At 30.9% G+C, this 18648-nt stretch overlaps 1 protein-coding gene across 1 annotated transcript; it reads right to left on the bottom strand.

Annotated features, from left to right (window-relative positions):
• Window positions 1-7385: 7385 nt before the first annotated feature.
• Window positions 7386-10543, bottom strand: LOC111613151. The gene is made up of 3 exons (XM_023354466.1): window positions 10341-10543; window positions 7987-8183; window positions 7386-7655 (listed from the first exon to the last, which is right to left on the bottom strand). The coding sequence occupies exons 1-3, from the start codon at window positions 10534-10536 to the stop codon at window positions 7386-7388; spliced, it is 663 nt and encodes a 220-aa protein (XP_023210234.1). The 5' UTR covers window positions 10537-10543.
• Between the last annotated feature and the right edge of the window lie 8105 nt (window positions 10544-18648).

Raw genomic sequence — 18648 nt, forward strand, 5'->3', positions numbered from 1 at the left:
TAAAAAAGTTCCTTAAAAACACAGAAAACCAATAAAAATAAATAAAATTTCTATGGTTTGTTCTGAAACACTGAAGAAAATAAAATGGTTTTTTATAATTTATTTTGTATACTAGTACTTTTTATATATTAGCAGGACTTATTAATAAGTCCTGTTAATATATAGAAAGTAATAGTATACAAAATAAANCTGTAATTTAGCAAACAAACGGCTCTTTTCAGAGCCATTTTTATTGGTGAGGAGTAGCCAAATCGAATTGGTGAGGAGTAGCCAATCTTTCATTTGCATTAAGCAAATGAAAGACAAAGTCGCTCTAAAAATTTCAGCAAATGAAAGACAAAGTCGCTCTAAAAATTTCAGACGATCACAATTTTATTTTCTTTAGTGTTCGAGAACAAACCATAGACAGCCAGACCTTCCTTTTTAGGCTACTCAGTTGATCATTTTTAAAAAAGTTCCTTAAAAACACAGAAAACCAATAAAAATAAAAAAAAATTTTTATGGTTTGTTCTGAAACACTAAAGAAAATAAAATGGTGATCGTCTGAAATTTTTAGAGCGACTTTGTCTTTCATTTGTATTGAAAAATATTTATTCATCCGACGGAAATTCAAACGCTTAACGCATTGTACGTCGTAAATTCTGTTTTCTTTTAAATTTTGAAATGTTTCGAATATAGAATTTCGAACGTCGTTTAGAGTGAAAATTGACTTATCGATTATTTATAATTTAATTTTTATATAAATTTCAGATACATTTTTTACTAATTAAAATTGTCTTTTGGATATATACAAGTAGTTTTTTGTGTTTAAATATAGCCTATGTTTATAAAGATTTAATAAATGTGCGTTGCTTCGAGAAGTGAAGGATCTAAAACAGAAGAAATTTCGTACTAGAATAATATTTACGAAATAACTTTAAAGAAAACAACAGGTCTTTTTGTTTNCGTGATTGAGGGAGAATGACGAATCAGAATGGACGAAAGAGAGAACGGAGATTGATATAATTCCCGACGATCAAGGACACCTCGCACTCGGTTAATTAACATTCCAGTTAACCAAGACGCCGTATGTTAACGCGCAAAACGCAGTTTTCCGTCTATTGTGCCCAATCCGTAAACTGTACCACTACGGACTCAGACCGCGTTGGACTCAGACACTACGGACTCAGACCGGACTGAACAACGCCACTTCGATCGTCGATCGGGAAAACAACGACGCTCAGGACGTCCGCACAAAATATATTTATAGAGTTTTAGTAGCAATTAAATGATATCAACTTTATCCCAGTAAAAACATCATTTCATCATCACAATGATATCAATTTATATCATTTCTGAAGTGATTTTTCGTTAGTTTCAAATGACCAAATGACATGAAATGACTTAATTGATGAAATTATTATTTACAAGACTTATTAAAATTGTTTCAAACATTCACATATCATTCCATACCAGTTACTGTATGAGATTAAGTAATATCAATTTTATGTCAAGTTTGACATGAGATCACTTAATGTCATCTGATATCCTATAGTCAGACTTTAGAATTTTGAAAAATATTTTAAAACCACTTAATGACAATGGTTCTCTTGAAAAACAGTAAATAATGGTAGATGACTTGTCATTTGTTTTCTTTTCCTGATAATTGACATCAATTCGTATCATTTGAAACATTTATCATTAGCAAACGATTTTTAATGGTAATTAATAGGGTAACACCAATGCTACAATGATATACCCTATCAAAAATAATATACAGAACAACACAAATTTTACAGATTATCTGTAGATATTTTGCAGAATTTATCTGAAGTAGCTATTTTAGTATGCGTGTTTCCGGAATTTGTTTAATTGACTGCAGTTAATGGATAGAATTTACTTGGATTACGTTCTTTATTAATTAACACATCTGTAAATTTTTTACGGTTATCTCTAGATCAGGGGTGTCCAACCCGCGGCCCAAGGCAAGTTTCAATGCGGCCCAATAGACGTATAAACAAAATCGACAAATTATTTTATTTTTTTAATTTAATTTCGACGGCATAAACTCAAAAAAGAAGTTTCACAAAGCCATAAACTTTTATACATATTTTATGTTTGAGTGAAAAGAAAATATTTTCAAATTCTTGGAAATGTGTGAATGACGAAGGAATACTAAATAAAGCTAAAGTTGTGACTCAAAGGATTATAGACCCAAATTTGAGAAAAAGAGAGAAAGACCAAAAGATAAAAAGTAATGAGGAAGGTTGGAAAATTAAGGGTCAATATTTGCATAACAGAAAGTCTATTTAACCTTTCTCACTATTTTTTATTTTTTGGCCTTTCTCTCCTTTTCTCAAATATGGGTCTCTAATCCTTTGAGTTTCAACTCCAGCATTATTTATTTATAGTATTCGTTCCAGCATTGCAAGATTTTGCTACTTTGCGCCAAATTTGCTACCCTTTTTTAGTTTGACGTAAAATTTATCATTTGGCGCATTGACTACTTTCTGGGCTACATATTATTTATAAATATATTAGTCGAANATTATTATTTAAAATTAAAATGTAAAGATTTGTTGATATTTTTAATTTATTTGATAACCATTTTTCTGTAAATAATAAACACATTTTGACTATATCCAAAGAATTGTTTTTCATCCGACGTATGAACAAACGGCCTATGCTTGGCCGACGTTTACCATAGATCTAACGATCTGTGTTTCCCAAACTGGAGTACCGCGGACTCCTGGGATCTTAGATTAGTTTCAAAGGATTGCCCTAGTGTTCACAATGTTGGTTTATTTTATAAGTTTTTTTAAATCACTATTTGTGTTATATCAAAATATAATATAAACATTTTGAATTACTTTAGAAAACTACTTTACGTGCTTAGTTATAGACATACAGTCACATTCATATACTCTTTATATGTATAGTGGTATGCAAACGCACTTGATTTTAATGGAATCAATGGAATTCGATGGTTTGGAATCCCGAGCGCAGCCATAGAAGCTGTGTATTTAACTTTTATGTAGCACAATCCATAATATTATAATTTTTTCAAACGTATATATTATCAGTATTCTAATTAAAAGAAAACCCTCATAACTCAGACAGGTAATTTTGTGCATAGATTATACAGTAGAAAACTCTTACAGCTTAGCAATAACTGTACCATGGTATTAGTTGTAATTTAAATACGAAATTTTCCATTATTAATACAGTAAAGCCTATTTAAGAACAATAACCACTGGAAGCTTCTGCTTTGGCAACTTTTGTTATTTACTAAATTAACTAAACTAGACTGTGGGCGTAACAGAATTATTGTATCGCCATAGCTACTTTCCAGAGACGAAAGTGTGTACCGTGTTAGCAAAGAAAATATTACGGTGGTCTGTAATTGCGTTCACTACGAAATCTCCCTTACTTCGAGATCGTAAATTGCACTTAATTATTCAGAATAAAGCTATTTTTGCATCGAGTTACGCGTCATTAATCGACGGTGTGCCGATTGCATCGAATTCCGGAACTTATTACTAATTGCTAGGGCAAATAGATACAAAATATGGGAAGTAAATGGTTAATGAAACAAATATTAATACCCTTTTTTGCGTAATCTAAATGGCATTAGTGTGAAGATGACTGATAACTGTAGAAAACTGAAGCATTTCTCTAAGTGTAATTTTGCTTTCCATTCTAAAACTCTAACACTATTTTGTAATAGAATTAACATTTCCGGTCAGTGTTTATGACAAGGCGTCGCAGTATTAGACTCTATTGGAATTGTTCACTGGTAGAATGACGTCGTGTGAATTTAAATTGAGTGGCATTTTGTGTGAACCTTTACCTGTTTGAGAAGTGATTGAAATAAACGTGCTAAATCGATTAACCTTTATCAACGAGACGTGAAGAATTATAATTCACATAATACTTTACATACCTTCTTAAATATCGACCACTCTACTTTCTTCGTTTCAAACATGGACACACCACAGATGGAAACTTGCGAAGAAAATGCCAAAAAATGTCCATGCAGTTTGTAGTTTTCTGCAAACAGTATAAAGATTAATTAAAAGAATTTCAAATATAAAATTTTACAATTATTTCNAAAGTAAACAAGCCATCCACTGACAAAGTGGATGGCTTGTTTATTTTTACTAGCCCGAAGGGTCGGGATCCTTTTTGTCAGGTCGAGTGGAGGAGGAGAGAGGGGTCGTCAGTAAGGCGTAGGCAATAAACGAGTAAAGGACAACATTAACAAGAAAATCAAAAATTTATTGAATAACAAAAAAAGACTTTTACAACTACGACAATAGATATAACTTCGAGCTCTTCTAACTTTCGAGTACAGTACAAGTTTAAGGGGCAAAGAGAGAGTTTACACTTGATATCATACCTCTTGATTGTTCTCATGGAGGTTCGTTCAGTCCTTGATGTCGACGGTGCACAATTTTATAAAAGTCGCGACTCAGATTCGTAGACCGCACTTAAAGATAGCTCGACAGTATCGCTCCTCAATATAGTCCTGCTTGTGAGAGACTCCCCTGAGGGGGATGATGTGGGCTTATATTGATTTGGCCTGGGAAAAACGTCATGTGATGGAGTGTTATTAGAGATAGAGGTTACTTTAGCAGGTGTGGAGGTAGAAATGTGTTCCCGGGACCATATTAAAGTAAAGAAATCGGACGTTATCGTAAACTTTAAGTCTTGCAGTATGAGAAAGACATTGGTTAGATGGTTGAATGTTTACATTAAAGAGGAGAGTTATAACTTTCTATCGTTGTTGATGAGATATTTGATTCTTTTGTTTCTGACGATGTTATTTTAACGGTGAGGTGATGAATTTATTTAAAATATGTCGAAAGTTTAGGAGAAAAAAGGAAAAATTGGTTTACACACGGGTCGGATCTCACACTAGTCTTGGATACATGTTCTATCAAACGTAAACTGCCATTTTAGTGTCATAGACTTGGTATTTTTTAGAACAAAAAATAATTCAAAATTTTTGTTTCGTTTATTAGTTTATTAGGCAAATTATTAGTTAGTTTGTCACGCAGGTTACAGCACCTTTTTTTACACCGAAAAAAACGAAACAAAAATTTTAAATTATTTTTTGTTCTAAAAAAACCAAGTCTATGACACTAAAATGGCAGTTTACGTTTAATAGAACATGCATCCAAGACTAGTATTCAAAAACAGTCTGGGAAAAATCCTTGATTTCTGACCATGACATTGAAAAATGTGAACGAGGAAGTCCATTTTCCAAAAAAATAGAAAATGTCCAGTAACTCAAAAACTATGATACTTTTACTAAACACAATGTTTAATTTTCTGAACAGTCATGATGTCACCTATCCGCAGCTAATAGATTATACACTCTTTACGCCACACCCTGTATATAGTTATAGTTTCAAATTCAAATACCTCTAGAAATCAAGATTCACCTATATTTTTCCTCATTAATGTTTCAATTTTACAAGTGTTCAACTACGGTAACTTTTTAAAGTAATTTTAATTAAATTTAAACAAAAAAACTTGAAGGAAAGTATCTAAGGAAAGTGTGGGGATCACGATTTTGAAATTTTCTTCGAGATATGACATTACCCCCTTTATCTCTCCATCCCGTCGACCTTTAACTACCAAAATTTAACAACGTTTATCCCTGTAATGCACAAACCTCCCTGCAAAATTTCAGAAATTTTCGACAAAAAGCATAGGAGTTACTAAGCTTCAAAGAGGGTAAACAGACTTCTTTTTTACCCTTTTCACTCGGTTTTCACGATTTTTTCTTAGACAATCGTCATTGTAAAATGGAGTCTAAATATNAGAAACAAAGTTTGAATATGACGGATATTAGGTCTATATTGATTATAATTGCTACCGATAAAATCATTTATACGTAATTTTATAATATTGAATAAACTATAAAAATTTGGAAAAATGGTAAATTCCCAATAGCTTTCCTTTTTTATCAGTTTTGATTTTTTAAATAAAACAAACTTACGATTTATTTCCTTTTGTATGTAGGTATATTTTGTGCGGTCCCGAACAGGTCCGAACCATCACGAAAATCGCGAAAAATCGGTTAATTTAGAGAAAAATTTAATTGTTTAAAAGGCAAGAAAAAAATGGTTGTAGTCCAACACCTTTTGTTAATATCAAACTGCGACGCAGAAATCATAAATGGAGAAGGAATGTCGTCCCATGATCGCTGAGAGATCGAATTCAGCTTCGATTTTGTCCTCTCTCGCGCTCTAGGTAAGGAGTCTCGTTACGTTTAGTAACGAGGTACCCAGCCACTCGAGAAGTGTGATTGAGGGAGAATGACGAATCAGAATAGACGAAAGAGAGAACGGAGATTGATATAATTCCCGACGATCAAGGACACCTCGCACTCGGTTAATTAACATTCCAGTTAACCAAGACGCCGTGTGTCAACGCGCAAAACACAGTTTTCCGTCTATTGTGCCCAATACGTAAACTGTACCACTACGGACTCAGACCGTGTTACCGATGCCAATCAACGGAATCTCTCCAACTTGCCACACGGACTGAACAACGCCACTTCGATCGTCGATCGGGAAAACAACGACGCTCAGGATGTCCGCACAGCCGAATGTGTTAAAGCAAATTATTTTGTTTATAGTGTAACTTATTTTATGTCAAAATAAACGGTTTTTGTTAGACACTTATCATCTTTGCTCCGCCGTCACATACGAATAAACCCTAGACCATCTCTGGACGTGCAATTATTGCCCCTAAAAGTCGGCTTACTTACAATTTTATGTATATTTGTTTATGTATTTTTAAAAAATCTTTAATAAAAAATCTTAAACATCTACAAAATAAGAATAACAAAATTATATGAGCATATATAGGAATTATTTGATATTTTTTCTACGATACTTTTCTAAGAAAGTTTAAATGGAATTTGTTTACAGAATCACCAGTGCACTGTAATTCTCAGTTTTGTTTATTAGATAGAAATAGATGTGGACGAAGGCATCGTTATATTATCAGAGTAAAAAAGTATAATTACAGCGCGTTTTGTGTTGAGACACCTATTCTCTCTGATGCAATTTGTCCGCCATGTTACCGGAGGTTTGTGGTTATATTGTATTTAGAATGCTGACGAGTTTTGTGACTTTCGCCTGTAATAATAATTAAAGTCTGTGGTTACACATTTTACAACTAAATAAATGTTTTATATCTTATTTAATTTTTTAAAATGAAAACAAAATATATTTATAGAGTTTTAGTAGCAATTAAATGATATCAACTTTATCCCAGTAAAAACATCATTTCATCATCACTAATGATATCAATTTATATCATTTCTGAAGTGATTTTTCGTTAGTTTCAAATGACCAAATGACATGAAATGACTTCAATTGATGAAATTATTATTTACAAGACTTATTAAAATTGTNGACATCATCAGAATGTTCACTGTTTCTTAATTCGCTATCTGTGTGGATGGAATCATCGTCTTCTGATGAAGCATTTTCGTATTCAAACTCGTCTTCTTCATAAATGATTTCACTTACAAGAGAAAATCTTTCTAAATTTATAAAAGCCCATTTTAACGGTCTGTGAATGTAGATGTCGTCCACTGTTTCCGTGAATTGTTCCGGAGAATAATCAAAATCTTCATTATTATGCTCATCGAAATTCTGTAAAATAACGAAAAATAAATATTTCTAAATTTCGAATTAACTTAAAAAAATGTTAAATCCATATTCAGCAATTTTATTGCAAATTAACGTATTAAAATTTGTATTGTATGATTAATGAAAACGTGGAAACTAGAAAGTGATTCTGATTTCTGTTAGGAACAACATTCAAATACCAAAATATTTTTAATTAATTGGCGTAAAATTTATTTAGTACTAAATAAATAACTTGCATCCTATTTCAATAATACACTAAACTTATTTATTTTTCGGTGATAAACTTTAAAAGGATGTAAGAATTATTTAGTATTAATATAATCTATCAGCTTACGTTAGAAGAAAATCCTTCGTCATCGGAAAAATCAGAAATTTCATCGATTTTTCTTTCTTGTTTTCTATTCGAGGGTATTTCTGGTTCGATAATTTCAGTAATATCTGTATGTTTGGTGAAATTTTCTGCATTATCCTGATCTAAGTGGAAAGAATTAATTTTACTTGTGTCTTCGACATCAGTTGAAGAATCAGAAACTAAAATATAAAAGGAAACAGAGTAATTATTAAACTAGGTTAATTCAAATATTATATAACAAGTTTTTAATGTATATTTAGAATGTAATTTATAGCAAAAACTAGATATTTTTAAATATAAGAACACAATATTTTGTAGGCAAAGCATCAGGATCAAGTATATATTGTACTCGCTATATGCTGGATAATTAGGCTGCAACTTGAAAAAAAATTGTCGACTTATAAATTCCCACTGTTGTCTGTCACACTATGAGTCTGTCTTCTTTCAATCTCAAGAACGGAGTTATATANAAATTTTCTGCATTATCCTGATCTAAGTGAGAAGAGTTAATTTTACTTGTGTCTTCGACATCAGTTGAAGAATCAGAAACTAAAATATAAAAGAAAACAGAGTAATTATTAAACTAGGTTAATTCAAATATTATATAACAAGATTTTAATGTATATTTAGAATGTAATTTTATAGCAAAAACTAGATATTTTTAAATATAAGAACACAATAAATATTCAATGGGTTTAAAAAGAAACGTGCCAGAGAATTTTGTAGGCAAAGCATCAGGATCAAGTATATAATGTACTCGCTATATGCTGGATAATTAGGCTGCAACTTGAAAAAAAATTGTCGACTTATAAATTGTCACTGTTGTCTGTCAGACTATGAGTCTGTCTTCTTTCAATCTCAANAGAATTTTGTAGGCAAAGCATCAGGATCAAGTATATAATGTACTCGCTATATGCTGGATAATTAGGCTGCAACTTGAAAAAAAATTGTCGACTTATAAATTGTCACTGTTGTCTGTCAGACTATGAGTCTGTCTTCTTTCAATCTCAAGAACGGAGTTATATATAAGAAAGCCGACAAATAAAAACCTTAGGAGCAGCATACCCAAATAACTATATATGAACTTTCGATGCAAACCGAAAGTCACGTTATTTCCATTCAATGATTTCCACCCGAATGCAGTTAGATAGATGACTCTATTGTTAAAAAATTATTATATACAGAAGCAAGTCACTACTAATTTGAAATGGAAAGCATATTAAAAATTTATTTAATTTCAAATATAATTAAAAATTGCAGCCTGGCTTTGTGAGGATGTCACAACAAACAATTGCTGGTTTTGGTTTGCAACACTGCAGCAAACTAAATAAACAATATTCGTGTGTATTTGGTCGAATTTCAAGTAATGTAAGCCCAAATCTTCAGCCCTGTAACAGGAATGTTGTAAGAATTGAACTCTAAAACTCGCAGACAACAATAAGAGATTGCAATATTACCGGTTTCATATTGTTAATTTAGAATTATATAAATAAGAGACATAAAATCGAGATAAATTCTCTGAGTCTTACAACATGATGATTATTTGATAAAAGAAAACGAGAAAAAATTGCAGATATTGTGTTACCCTTAAATGGAAATGCGCTCTTAACGTTGGCAACTTGGCTTAAAAGTCTGCATTATAGATATTTAAACGTAAAAAATAAAAACCAAATTTCTGTCTGTAGCATCCTTTTTAATTTTCAATTTATTGTCTAATAACAATTAAATCAAAAATATTTTTATACTACCAAAATCACAATGAAATGAACAGAAAATAATGTATAATTTTAATTAATAAAACAAAAATAATTACAACATCTGATAGCCTCTGAAAAATGTGTATTGTTTCCATTTGTTTAATTATGAAAACTGAATTTAACGCTATAAATGTATTCAGCAATGTCAATAAATAATATAATGATCCACAATATCGAATTGTTGGATGATTAAGAATGCTGAAATGTCATCAAAATTTATATATTAAAAACGAATAGTTATTGTTTAATTTACATCTCTGAGTATATATGATCATTTGTATTTTAAAATACAATAAAATTATTATAATCTCTTATCGGCTATGTTAATCATTCGCTTCTTACTTATGTTTCAAATGTTATCTTTTAGTTCATTTTATTTTTATATATTTAATGCTTAGTGAAAACGTAAGATATTTTCTCCCTTATTTAAAAGACAATACCGGATTTAAAGATGGTTTAAGTAACAAACTCAAATATCTAACTGCAATCTCAATAGTAGCAATATATAAAAATATATCCAAGTTTCATAAATATTTCTATTATAATTAAATTAATATTGTAATAATATCAATTTATTACCTTTATTATGATTTAGTAAACATTCCATCGAACCTGAGAATAGAGGTGTTTCAGCTATATTTTCAAAGGTAGACTCACATACCAACACTTCAGTTGCTGGCTCAATTTCGGAAGCTACCGATGATGGCCTATACGTTGGCACTTGGGCCGACGATGCATTGTTTGGTTCGTCTATCATTTGTTTTTCTTTAGACATTTCTGATGCTGGCTNTTTTTTTTTTTTTTTTATTATAGGTGCTCTCGGACGAGCAACAATTTTCGCAAGAATAGATGATCCGGATGCGACCGAATTCCTAATCTTTTCTTCCTATTGCTTAATCTACCGAATAGTTGACTCATTTAAATTAAAATGCCTACCAATATCAGCTATCCGCTCTTGATTTTTAATTTGATCCAAAATTTATATCTTTGTTTGAAGAGATATATTAATAAATTTCCTTTCTAACGACGGTCCTTTCTTTTCATTCGACATTGTTATGGCTAAAAATTTTTCAAGCAGTTTTGTGGACAGTAAAAATCGCAAAAATTAACTTCCCTTCACTATGTTGTTAAAAATATACACCCAATAGAAGTTTATACTGTATTTTGGACCATTTTTGCGGTCCCCACCCATTGAAAGAGTATAAATTATCGAAAATATCAATGATATATTTGAGTGTTTATGGTAACTGATGCATATCTGTCTAAATACCGGTCTTCCAATGAAACTTTCATGGGAATAACACGTCAACGTAGACAAACAGCTGTTTTCGAGGACATTTAGCTCTGTACACCGAATTACGGCGCGTATTAGGCCTACGTGATCCGTTGCGATTTTTCTGTTATGTGAAAGATAATTCGTTTCTAAATAAAGTAAAAAACCGCGTTGTAAGAAAATTTCCGCATTTTTCCAACCGCGTTGGAGCGAAAACGCGATGCAGCTATCCCGTATTCTGGGATTTGAGAAGGCCCATTTTCGGCCATTTGAATAGGTGGTTCGTATCCACCCACTTCTTGCATTGGCCAGAACCCATGCAATCCAGGCACTTTAGTAGCAAGCCCATATTGGGGCATTTGCATTCTATCCTGAAATAATAAGAATAAAATCGATTAATAATAAGAATTTTAAGTATCACACTGAATGTTTCCTTTAAAATTCTAATTATTTTCCATTATAATTAATAACAATTATTTTTCTCACAATATACTAAAACAAAAATATTTAACAGGAATGATTTTGTGATTTAATAATTATTAAAATATATGAAGCTGATTGCATTTGTCTGATTGTTTACAATTTTTTTTATTAATCAATGACATTTATGTAAAACCTGTGAAATTTTTGATAAATTGTACTGGAAATTTCTTATACAGTACTTTTAAATAATGTAAACCTTCATGAAATACTTTAGTGATTAATTAATAAAAATTTATACTGTATTTTTAAAATTTTGTTTGACGATACCTAAATTGTTTTTTATATGTGTACAGTGTATAAGTAGAATTTGTAGTAATTAACATTAATCACAGAGAAGTAAGTTTTTGAAACAAACAATAAATTGTTTAGTGGCGTATATTAGTCTTTTAAATATCGACATTGTACATACTTCTAAATATAAAATGTCATTCTGTAAAATGACCTACAATTGATACTTCCAAAGCATTGACGTTTGTACATAAGTCACAAATTGCTTATATTAAATACTGTAACTTTAACTTTTTAAAAAAAGAAAAAAAACACACGAAATACAACGAATGTATTAATTTAAAAATTAAACGTTTTTCGTAAAAGAATTATTGTTCTTTTAATTAATTATGTTGGAGATCAATAATGATGCTGCTTAACATTGAACAACATTTCGACTACGCAAAATTTATAAAGGCCAAGCGTAAGCGATGCACATTCTCGTATTCTCAACCGTATGTTGACTTTGATTTGTCACACTAAACATTCAACACAACAGTCAAAATCTATCTGTTCGATAATTAAAATAAAATTTATCCACGCTTTCGAAATATTTTAAACACAAGTTATCTATTAGAACAATACTGTTAAATTTTTTATATATTTTTTCAATGTAAATGCTTTTAATTTATATCAAATCTTATTTTCATACAGATACACGAACCAATCTAAAATATTTTGTGAGCTTTTTCTGTTTAAATCTGGTCTAATTAAAATATTTCGTTTCTATCTTGCACACTAGAAGAAGAATTGCACATTGACGACGTTAGAGAAATACACTTTGCTTGATATGTTATATTGCGCAGTAAGTAAGAAACTAAATACTGGCATGAGAGCTCGTATGCCCGCTTATCCTTTAATTAAAGTGTTTGTAAAAAGATTGAAGTTTTCATAATATAGAGTTTTTAATATTCCGGGATGTTTTTCAGAGTGTCTTTACATATTAATTTTTGCTTTGGATTTGGCTTACGTAAGAAAATATTTTACTTTGTTTCTGTCAGAATGTTAGTTACTCGATTCTAAGTAATGTATAGATTAGAATTTTGAATTAAACTTACCTGATAATTATTAAAGTAAAAGTTATTACTCAACGGTAAGTAACTTCCAGCAAATAAATATTCACAATCTGGAAATAATCGTTATATGAATATTATTTATTTTTTCAAAATACAATTAAAATATAATGATTTCTTTTAATGTTTGAATAAATTATAACAAATCTTCCAGTCGCGTTAAAAGACGTGTAAAATGAATTTGTATTAAAATGTCTTATATTTTCTGATGTTATCTGACTTATCTCCATTTTACATGTAACACCGGAATATTGGATAAGAAAGAAAATCGTCAATTATTATTTGTACAAAATCTGTTCAACGTTCGAAATGTCACAAACATAATTAAATATCATTAATAACATTTAGAAATATTTCGTTAATCTTCTGTCAATTTCTTGTGTGTTTAGTTTTTGCAGTTAAGACATTCTCTTAACGCAGTTTCTAGGAAATAAATAAACTAAATATACTTAAGTTTGAAAGTATTATCGGGGCGTAACACATTTCCTCGGTCGTAATTCTTATTTGCTTAATGTCTGGTGTGGCTTATAAAATTTGCGCTAGGAGATTTTGTTTTATTTTATTTGTATGCGTTACTTTACTTTGAAAACAGCAGAAGTAAATTACTTAGAATTAATTCTTGACAATTAATTGTTATTAATGGCATTGACTAATTTTTACTTCAAATCTTTTCTATTTAGCCGAGAGAATGTAACATCGGTGATTATTATAATTTACTGTATAAAATTTACGGTTTTTTAAACGTCTTGGGAAATTTTATTATTAGTTTCGTATTTTGTATTCATTACGACATTATATAAAGACTTAATATAATTTCACGTTGAATAAGCATAAATTAACTTACTTAAATAACTCATAATGAATAAAAATATTCGCATAAGCAAAAATCGCATCGAAAATCTTCGACAATAAATTCTCAACAATCGTCAATATTATATTATTAACGCGTATCGTCAACATAACAATAGAAAACGTAAATACGTCATGCTAACAAAATTATGCAATTTTCACAAATAAAATATTAGTTTTTATCTACCTTTAGCTTGTGAGATGCAGATGCAACGTGTAATATGCGAATCTTCATTAAAATGCCCATAAATCTATAAATCATAATTACATATAAAAGACTTCTCTCGGAAATAAAGCGAGACATTGAGTAGCATGTAAAAAGAGTTGCAGTACCATATGAAACTGCTATAATAAATAACGCCATTTTTATGATTGTATTCATCTCTGTGAATAGTGCAGCACAAGTACAAAAACAAGTCATGTAAATACCGTAGCCTTAAGTAATTGGAATGGTGTGTTCATGAATGCCATTAAATTATTTAATTTGATACACAAGTTCGGTGTGTTCATGGACCAAATTATTCAAACTCGATTTTGAAATTTTTCATTTCATTTGAATTTCGAAGAAATCCTCGAATAAACGGCAAAACGTCTTTTGTACAACCCGACCAGTGATAGCAATTTGAGAAAAGACTAGCAATGACTGTCACGTCTGTAATTAATTAATGATACAGATGAGGTAGTCACTACCAATTGCATAAACGGATGAAGTTTTAATAGGCAAGGAAGGCACGCATGACATGGAAAAATTTTTCTTCAGCTCCGAAGTTTTCAACAGAAAAATCAACGTAAATACAGATATCAGTATTTCCAGCTCTTCCGGGCTTCAATATTTTAAATTATCCCTTCGAACTAAGTGAAACTGACCTTCTGGTGTATGACGTATCAGCTAACAGAATAAAGAAGCACACGGAGAATCTATGTAACGAAGAAAATATACCGGCAGAGGAAACAAAGTGTGTCGTCGCCTATGTAGATTATGCTATATATTTGAAAGAGAACAATAGTAGTTCAAGTTCTTCTTACGCAAAGAACGGTTATTTAGAAAGATTAACAATATATCGTGGGGTGAAGGCAAATGCTTTTCTGTTTACATCGGAAAATCTGATTACAAGACTGCAATTGAAAAATTTGAGAAGTTGAAGCGTTTGAAACCCAAGATAACACAGAATAAATGTTTTGTGTATATTTTTCATTTTGTGTGCGTGAAATGCGGCGATACTTCAATTCAGACTTTCAGAGAAGCGTTTACTTCTGTCAATTCTGTTATTATGAAGCGTTTGCCCATCTTTATATTAATTAATCCACTCGAAAACGACGATTTTCTTGACGAGAAGGAAAAGTATTCGGATGACGAGTATAAAACTTTGTTTTTGTTTGGTGGGAATAAATTTGCCATTTTATAACAATTAAAAATAAGAAAGTCTGTTTAGTAAAATATGATAACAGAAGGCGTTACTAAAATTTTAAATTGTATCGGGAAACGTAATGTAATGTGCATAAATGTTTGTTAAACTTTTTTTATTTAACTGTCACGACACTACCTGTAACCCAAATAAAATTCACCGAGTCTATATAGATCTATATGTTTATTCTATATATAAGCATCTTTATTTTTATTTGTTAAATACAGAAGAATGATGAAAAGTGCTACCTATAGAAATCACGACTTATCAAAACCAAACTTTTAACGTAAATTACCGGCTTTAGTAAAATTTCAGGCAAAAATATTTATACATCATAAGAGATTGCTTGATGATAAATTTCATCGTATACCTGAATTTTTTTTATTCTTGACAATTTTTACGTCACAAAAATTTGTTATTGCAAAAATAAAAAATCTAGCAATGAGTTGCGTAATCTTCCCATCTGTTATGAGATTTTGTTTAAAATATAATTTTATATTTTTAATTATAGTGAATAAACTGTTTTGAGATTTTATCACTAGAAATTTTTAATATTATTAATTATTATAAAATGTCAAAACGCTTAATTTTGAGGGAAAAGATGAGTTTTTTATTTTAAAAAAATTGTAAATGCTAACTAATAACGAGTAAAATCGTCANGAAAAGATGAGTTTTTTATTTAAAAAAAATTGTAAATGCTAACTAATAACGAGTAAAATCGTCATTACGTCTGATTCCTCTCGAGCTATGACAAATGACCCACTCTATCTCACCACCCTCTTGATCTTTAGCCAAAAAATTTTAATAGCATCAATTTTTCTTATATATTGATAGAAGCCACAGTGCTAAATGTCGTTTCTATATCATTTACATAGCATTTTATTATTCCGGTTTAATTTTAAATTGTAAAAATTAAAAAATATAATCCAATGTTATTAACTCTATCAAGTATGTGACTTACAACAAATTCAATTTAATAACTTTTACTTTCTAGTTTGGAGACGTATCAGTGTATAAAGGCGTACAGTACCTAATGCGAAAATATGTCTTAAGAAAACTCGTTTCTCTACACTCTTTCATTCCTTTCTTTGCGTATTACAATCAAACTTAATTCACGGTAAATTAACAATTAATGCAAACTGTGCAACGCCGGCTTAACCATCAAAATTTAATAGCTTCGATCTTCCTAACATACAAACTTCACAACATTTTAGAAATTTTTGGTAAAAAAGCACGGGAATTTAAAGAGGGTGATCAAAATCGTGTCCCACGTAGGCCTACACTGACATCCATATATACAGAAAAAGCCTCGTTTTTATTTATTATTATTATTATTTTTTTCATTTTTCGACGTTTTACGGTGCCGAGTCCAAAAACGTAAAAATTCTTGGGGGTCGTTTTTTGACCGATTGCCATACTTTCACTCTTATATATAACAGTCTGGAAAATAAATATAGAAATGAAGTGCATCCTTGAGATTATTCATAGTGACAACGATAAAAGATCTGTGTGAAATACTCAGACAGTAAGGAAAAATGTAAATACAAGTTACGAATACTTTTAATAGAAATATAAAGATGCTCACACTCAAATGGAATATAAGTACTATATTAAAATACCTTAAAAACAATACAGTCAAAATATTTCGCTCTTTCATTAAGATAGGAAATTCTCATTTGATCTGACAGCATTTGTGGAAGAAGTAAAAGGTAAGTGGCATCAATTGGCGCAATCAAGGAAGGAAGAGGAGAGTGCAAACCAAATTTTCAAATTCCAAAAAAAAAAAAAATCGAAATTAGAAACACGATAAAAAAAATAATTCTTCAGTAAGTTTATCGATAAGAAAAGAACTATCATAGGCCATATGATCTATATATATAAAATTGCTTGTCCTGACTGACTCATTCACTCACTGTTTCATCGCGAGAGCAAACCGCTGAACCTAAAGTGGTGAAATTTGGTACACAGTTAGGGTACGTCATGAAAACGCACACTAAGAAGGGATTTTTCGAAATTCCCCCGCGGGGGGATAGGGAGAGGATTAAGGATTAACCGGAAAAACGGCTTCTACTGTACTATTTTAGATGCGATTTTTTGTTTTTATATGCGTTTTAGTAGGGTATGCCATGGTAATGCACACTAAGAAGAGATTTTTCGAAATTTCCCCGCGGGGGGAGAGGGGGAGGATTAAGGATTAACCGGAAAAACGGCTTCTACTGTACTATTTTAGATGCGATTTTTTGTTTTTATCTGCGTTTTAGTAGGGTATGCCATGGCAATGCACACTAAGAAGGGATTTTTCGAAATTCCCCAGCGGGGGGAGAGGGAGAGCATTAAGGCTTAACAGGAAGAATGGCTTCTACTGTACTATTTCACATGCGATTTTTTGTTACGATTAGTCTTCATTAAGTACTTAGGTGTATTAAATTATAACATTTCAGACATTCTTATAAATATTTTTATATATTTCGATTTTTTAACCAAATGTTCGAACCTTTTTAGATTCGAATTTGTTATTGCATATTGATTCGATTATAGAACGATTGTAAACGTTCCAGAAAATTGATCAAATTGAAAATTGTTTGTTTGATTCTCGGCAATTCTCATCATTCTCGGCGGTAGGTGTTATATAACAATTACTATGGTTGTTGAAATACTAAATATAAATGGGGTTTGCTTGCAAAACCTCCGCGGGCGAAGTCGCGGGTAACAGCTAGTAGGCCATATGATGAACAATTGATTGAATATTTGTAAAAAGTAAACATCTTAGAGATTTAGATGTTGCAAAATGAAACAATCACCACGTGATGGTCCAACAAATGGTAATTGTTTAAATGATTTTTTGCTATTGTAATGTTTAAAAGTTAATTTATCATCAAAAACGACTTTACACTTTTACCATTCAGAATCACTTTCATCTATGACACGTGGTCTATTAGTCTGTCAATCATACAAGTGCAGCATCACACTCCAGCAAACTGGAAGTGTCGCCATTGTTTCCCTACTGCTTTCAAGATTTAAACGTAGATTTAACAGACCTCCTTTGTGCTGTGTTGTCTAATCTAATTAATCCAATTCAAAGTGCTTGCCTGGAGCGCACTTTCTACTCTAAGGACCCATTACCGAATTCGTGGCAGTAATTTCAGAAATTTTCGTGAGTTTTTCCGCCACGATATACCCGGATCCATCCTGAATACCGGCGTCTCAGTGTTATAGTGACCTTATAATAAGCACGAAAATAGCTTTTATACGTGTCTGCAGAACAGATAAAGTTTAATAAAGAACACAATATTAACCCCATGATAAATTTCTCAGGTTATTGACTTGGAGTCGAAATCTTTACCTTCTTGGTCTTTGGCCTTCCTCCTCTGAGGGGTGATAGCAATCGATTTATCTGCAGATCAATAAGTTACTGTAGGTCGATTGGGATTCAATTGACTAACTTACATTTATTATATTTATTTTAAAATTTTTCTCCTGTTTTTAATTTATTCTTATTTCGTATCTGTTTCGAAAAGGTCAATGAATTAAATTTA

Source organism: Centruroides sculpturatus, unplaced genomic scaffold (assembly GCF_000671375.1).
Source record: "Centruroides sculpturatus isolate CEXI.00-Female unplaced genomic scaffold, Cexi_2.0 scaffold1663, whole genome shotgun sequence".
Lineage (NCBI taxonomy): Eukaryota > Metazoa > Arthropoda > Arachnida > Scorpiones > Buthidae > Centruroides > Centruroides sculpturatus.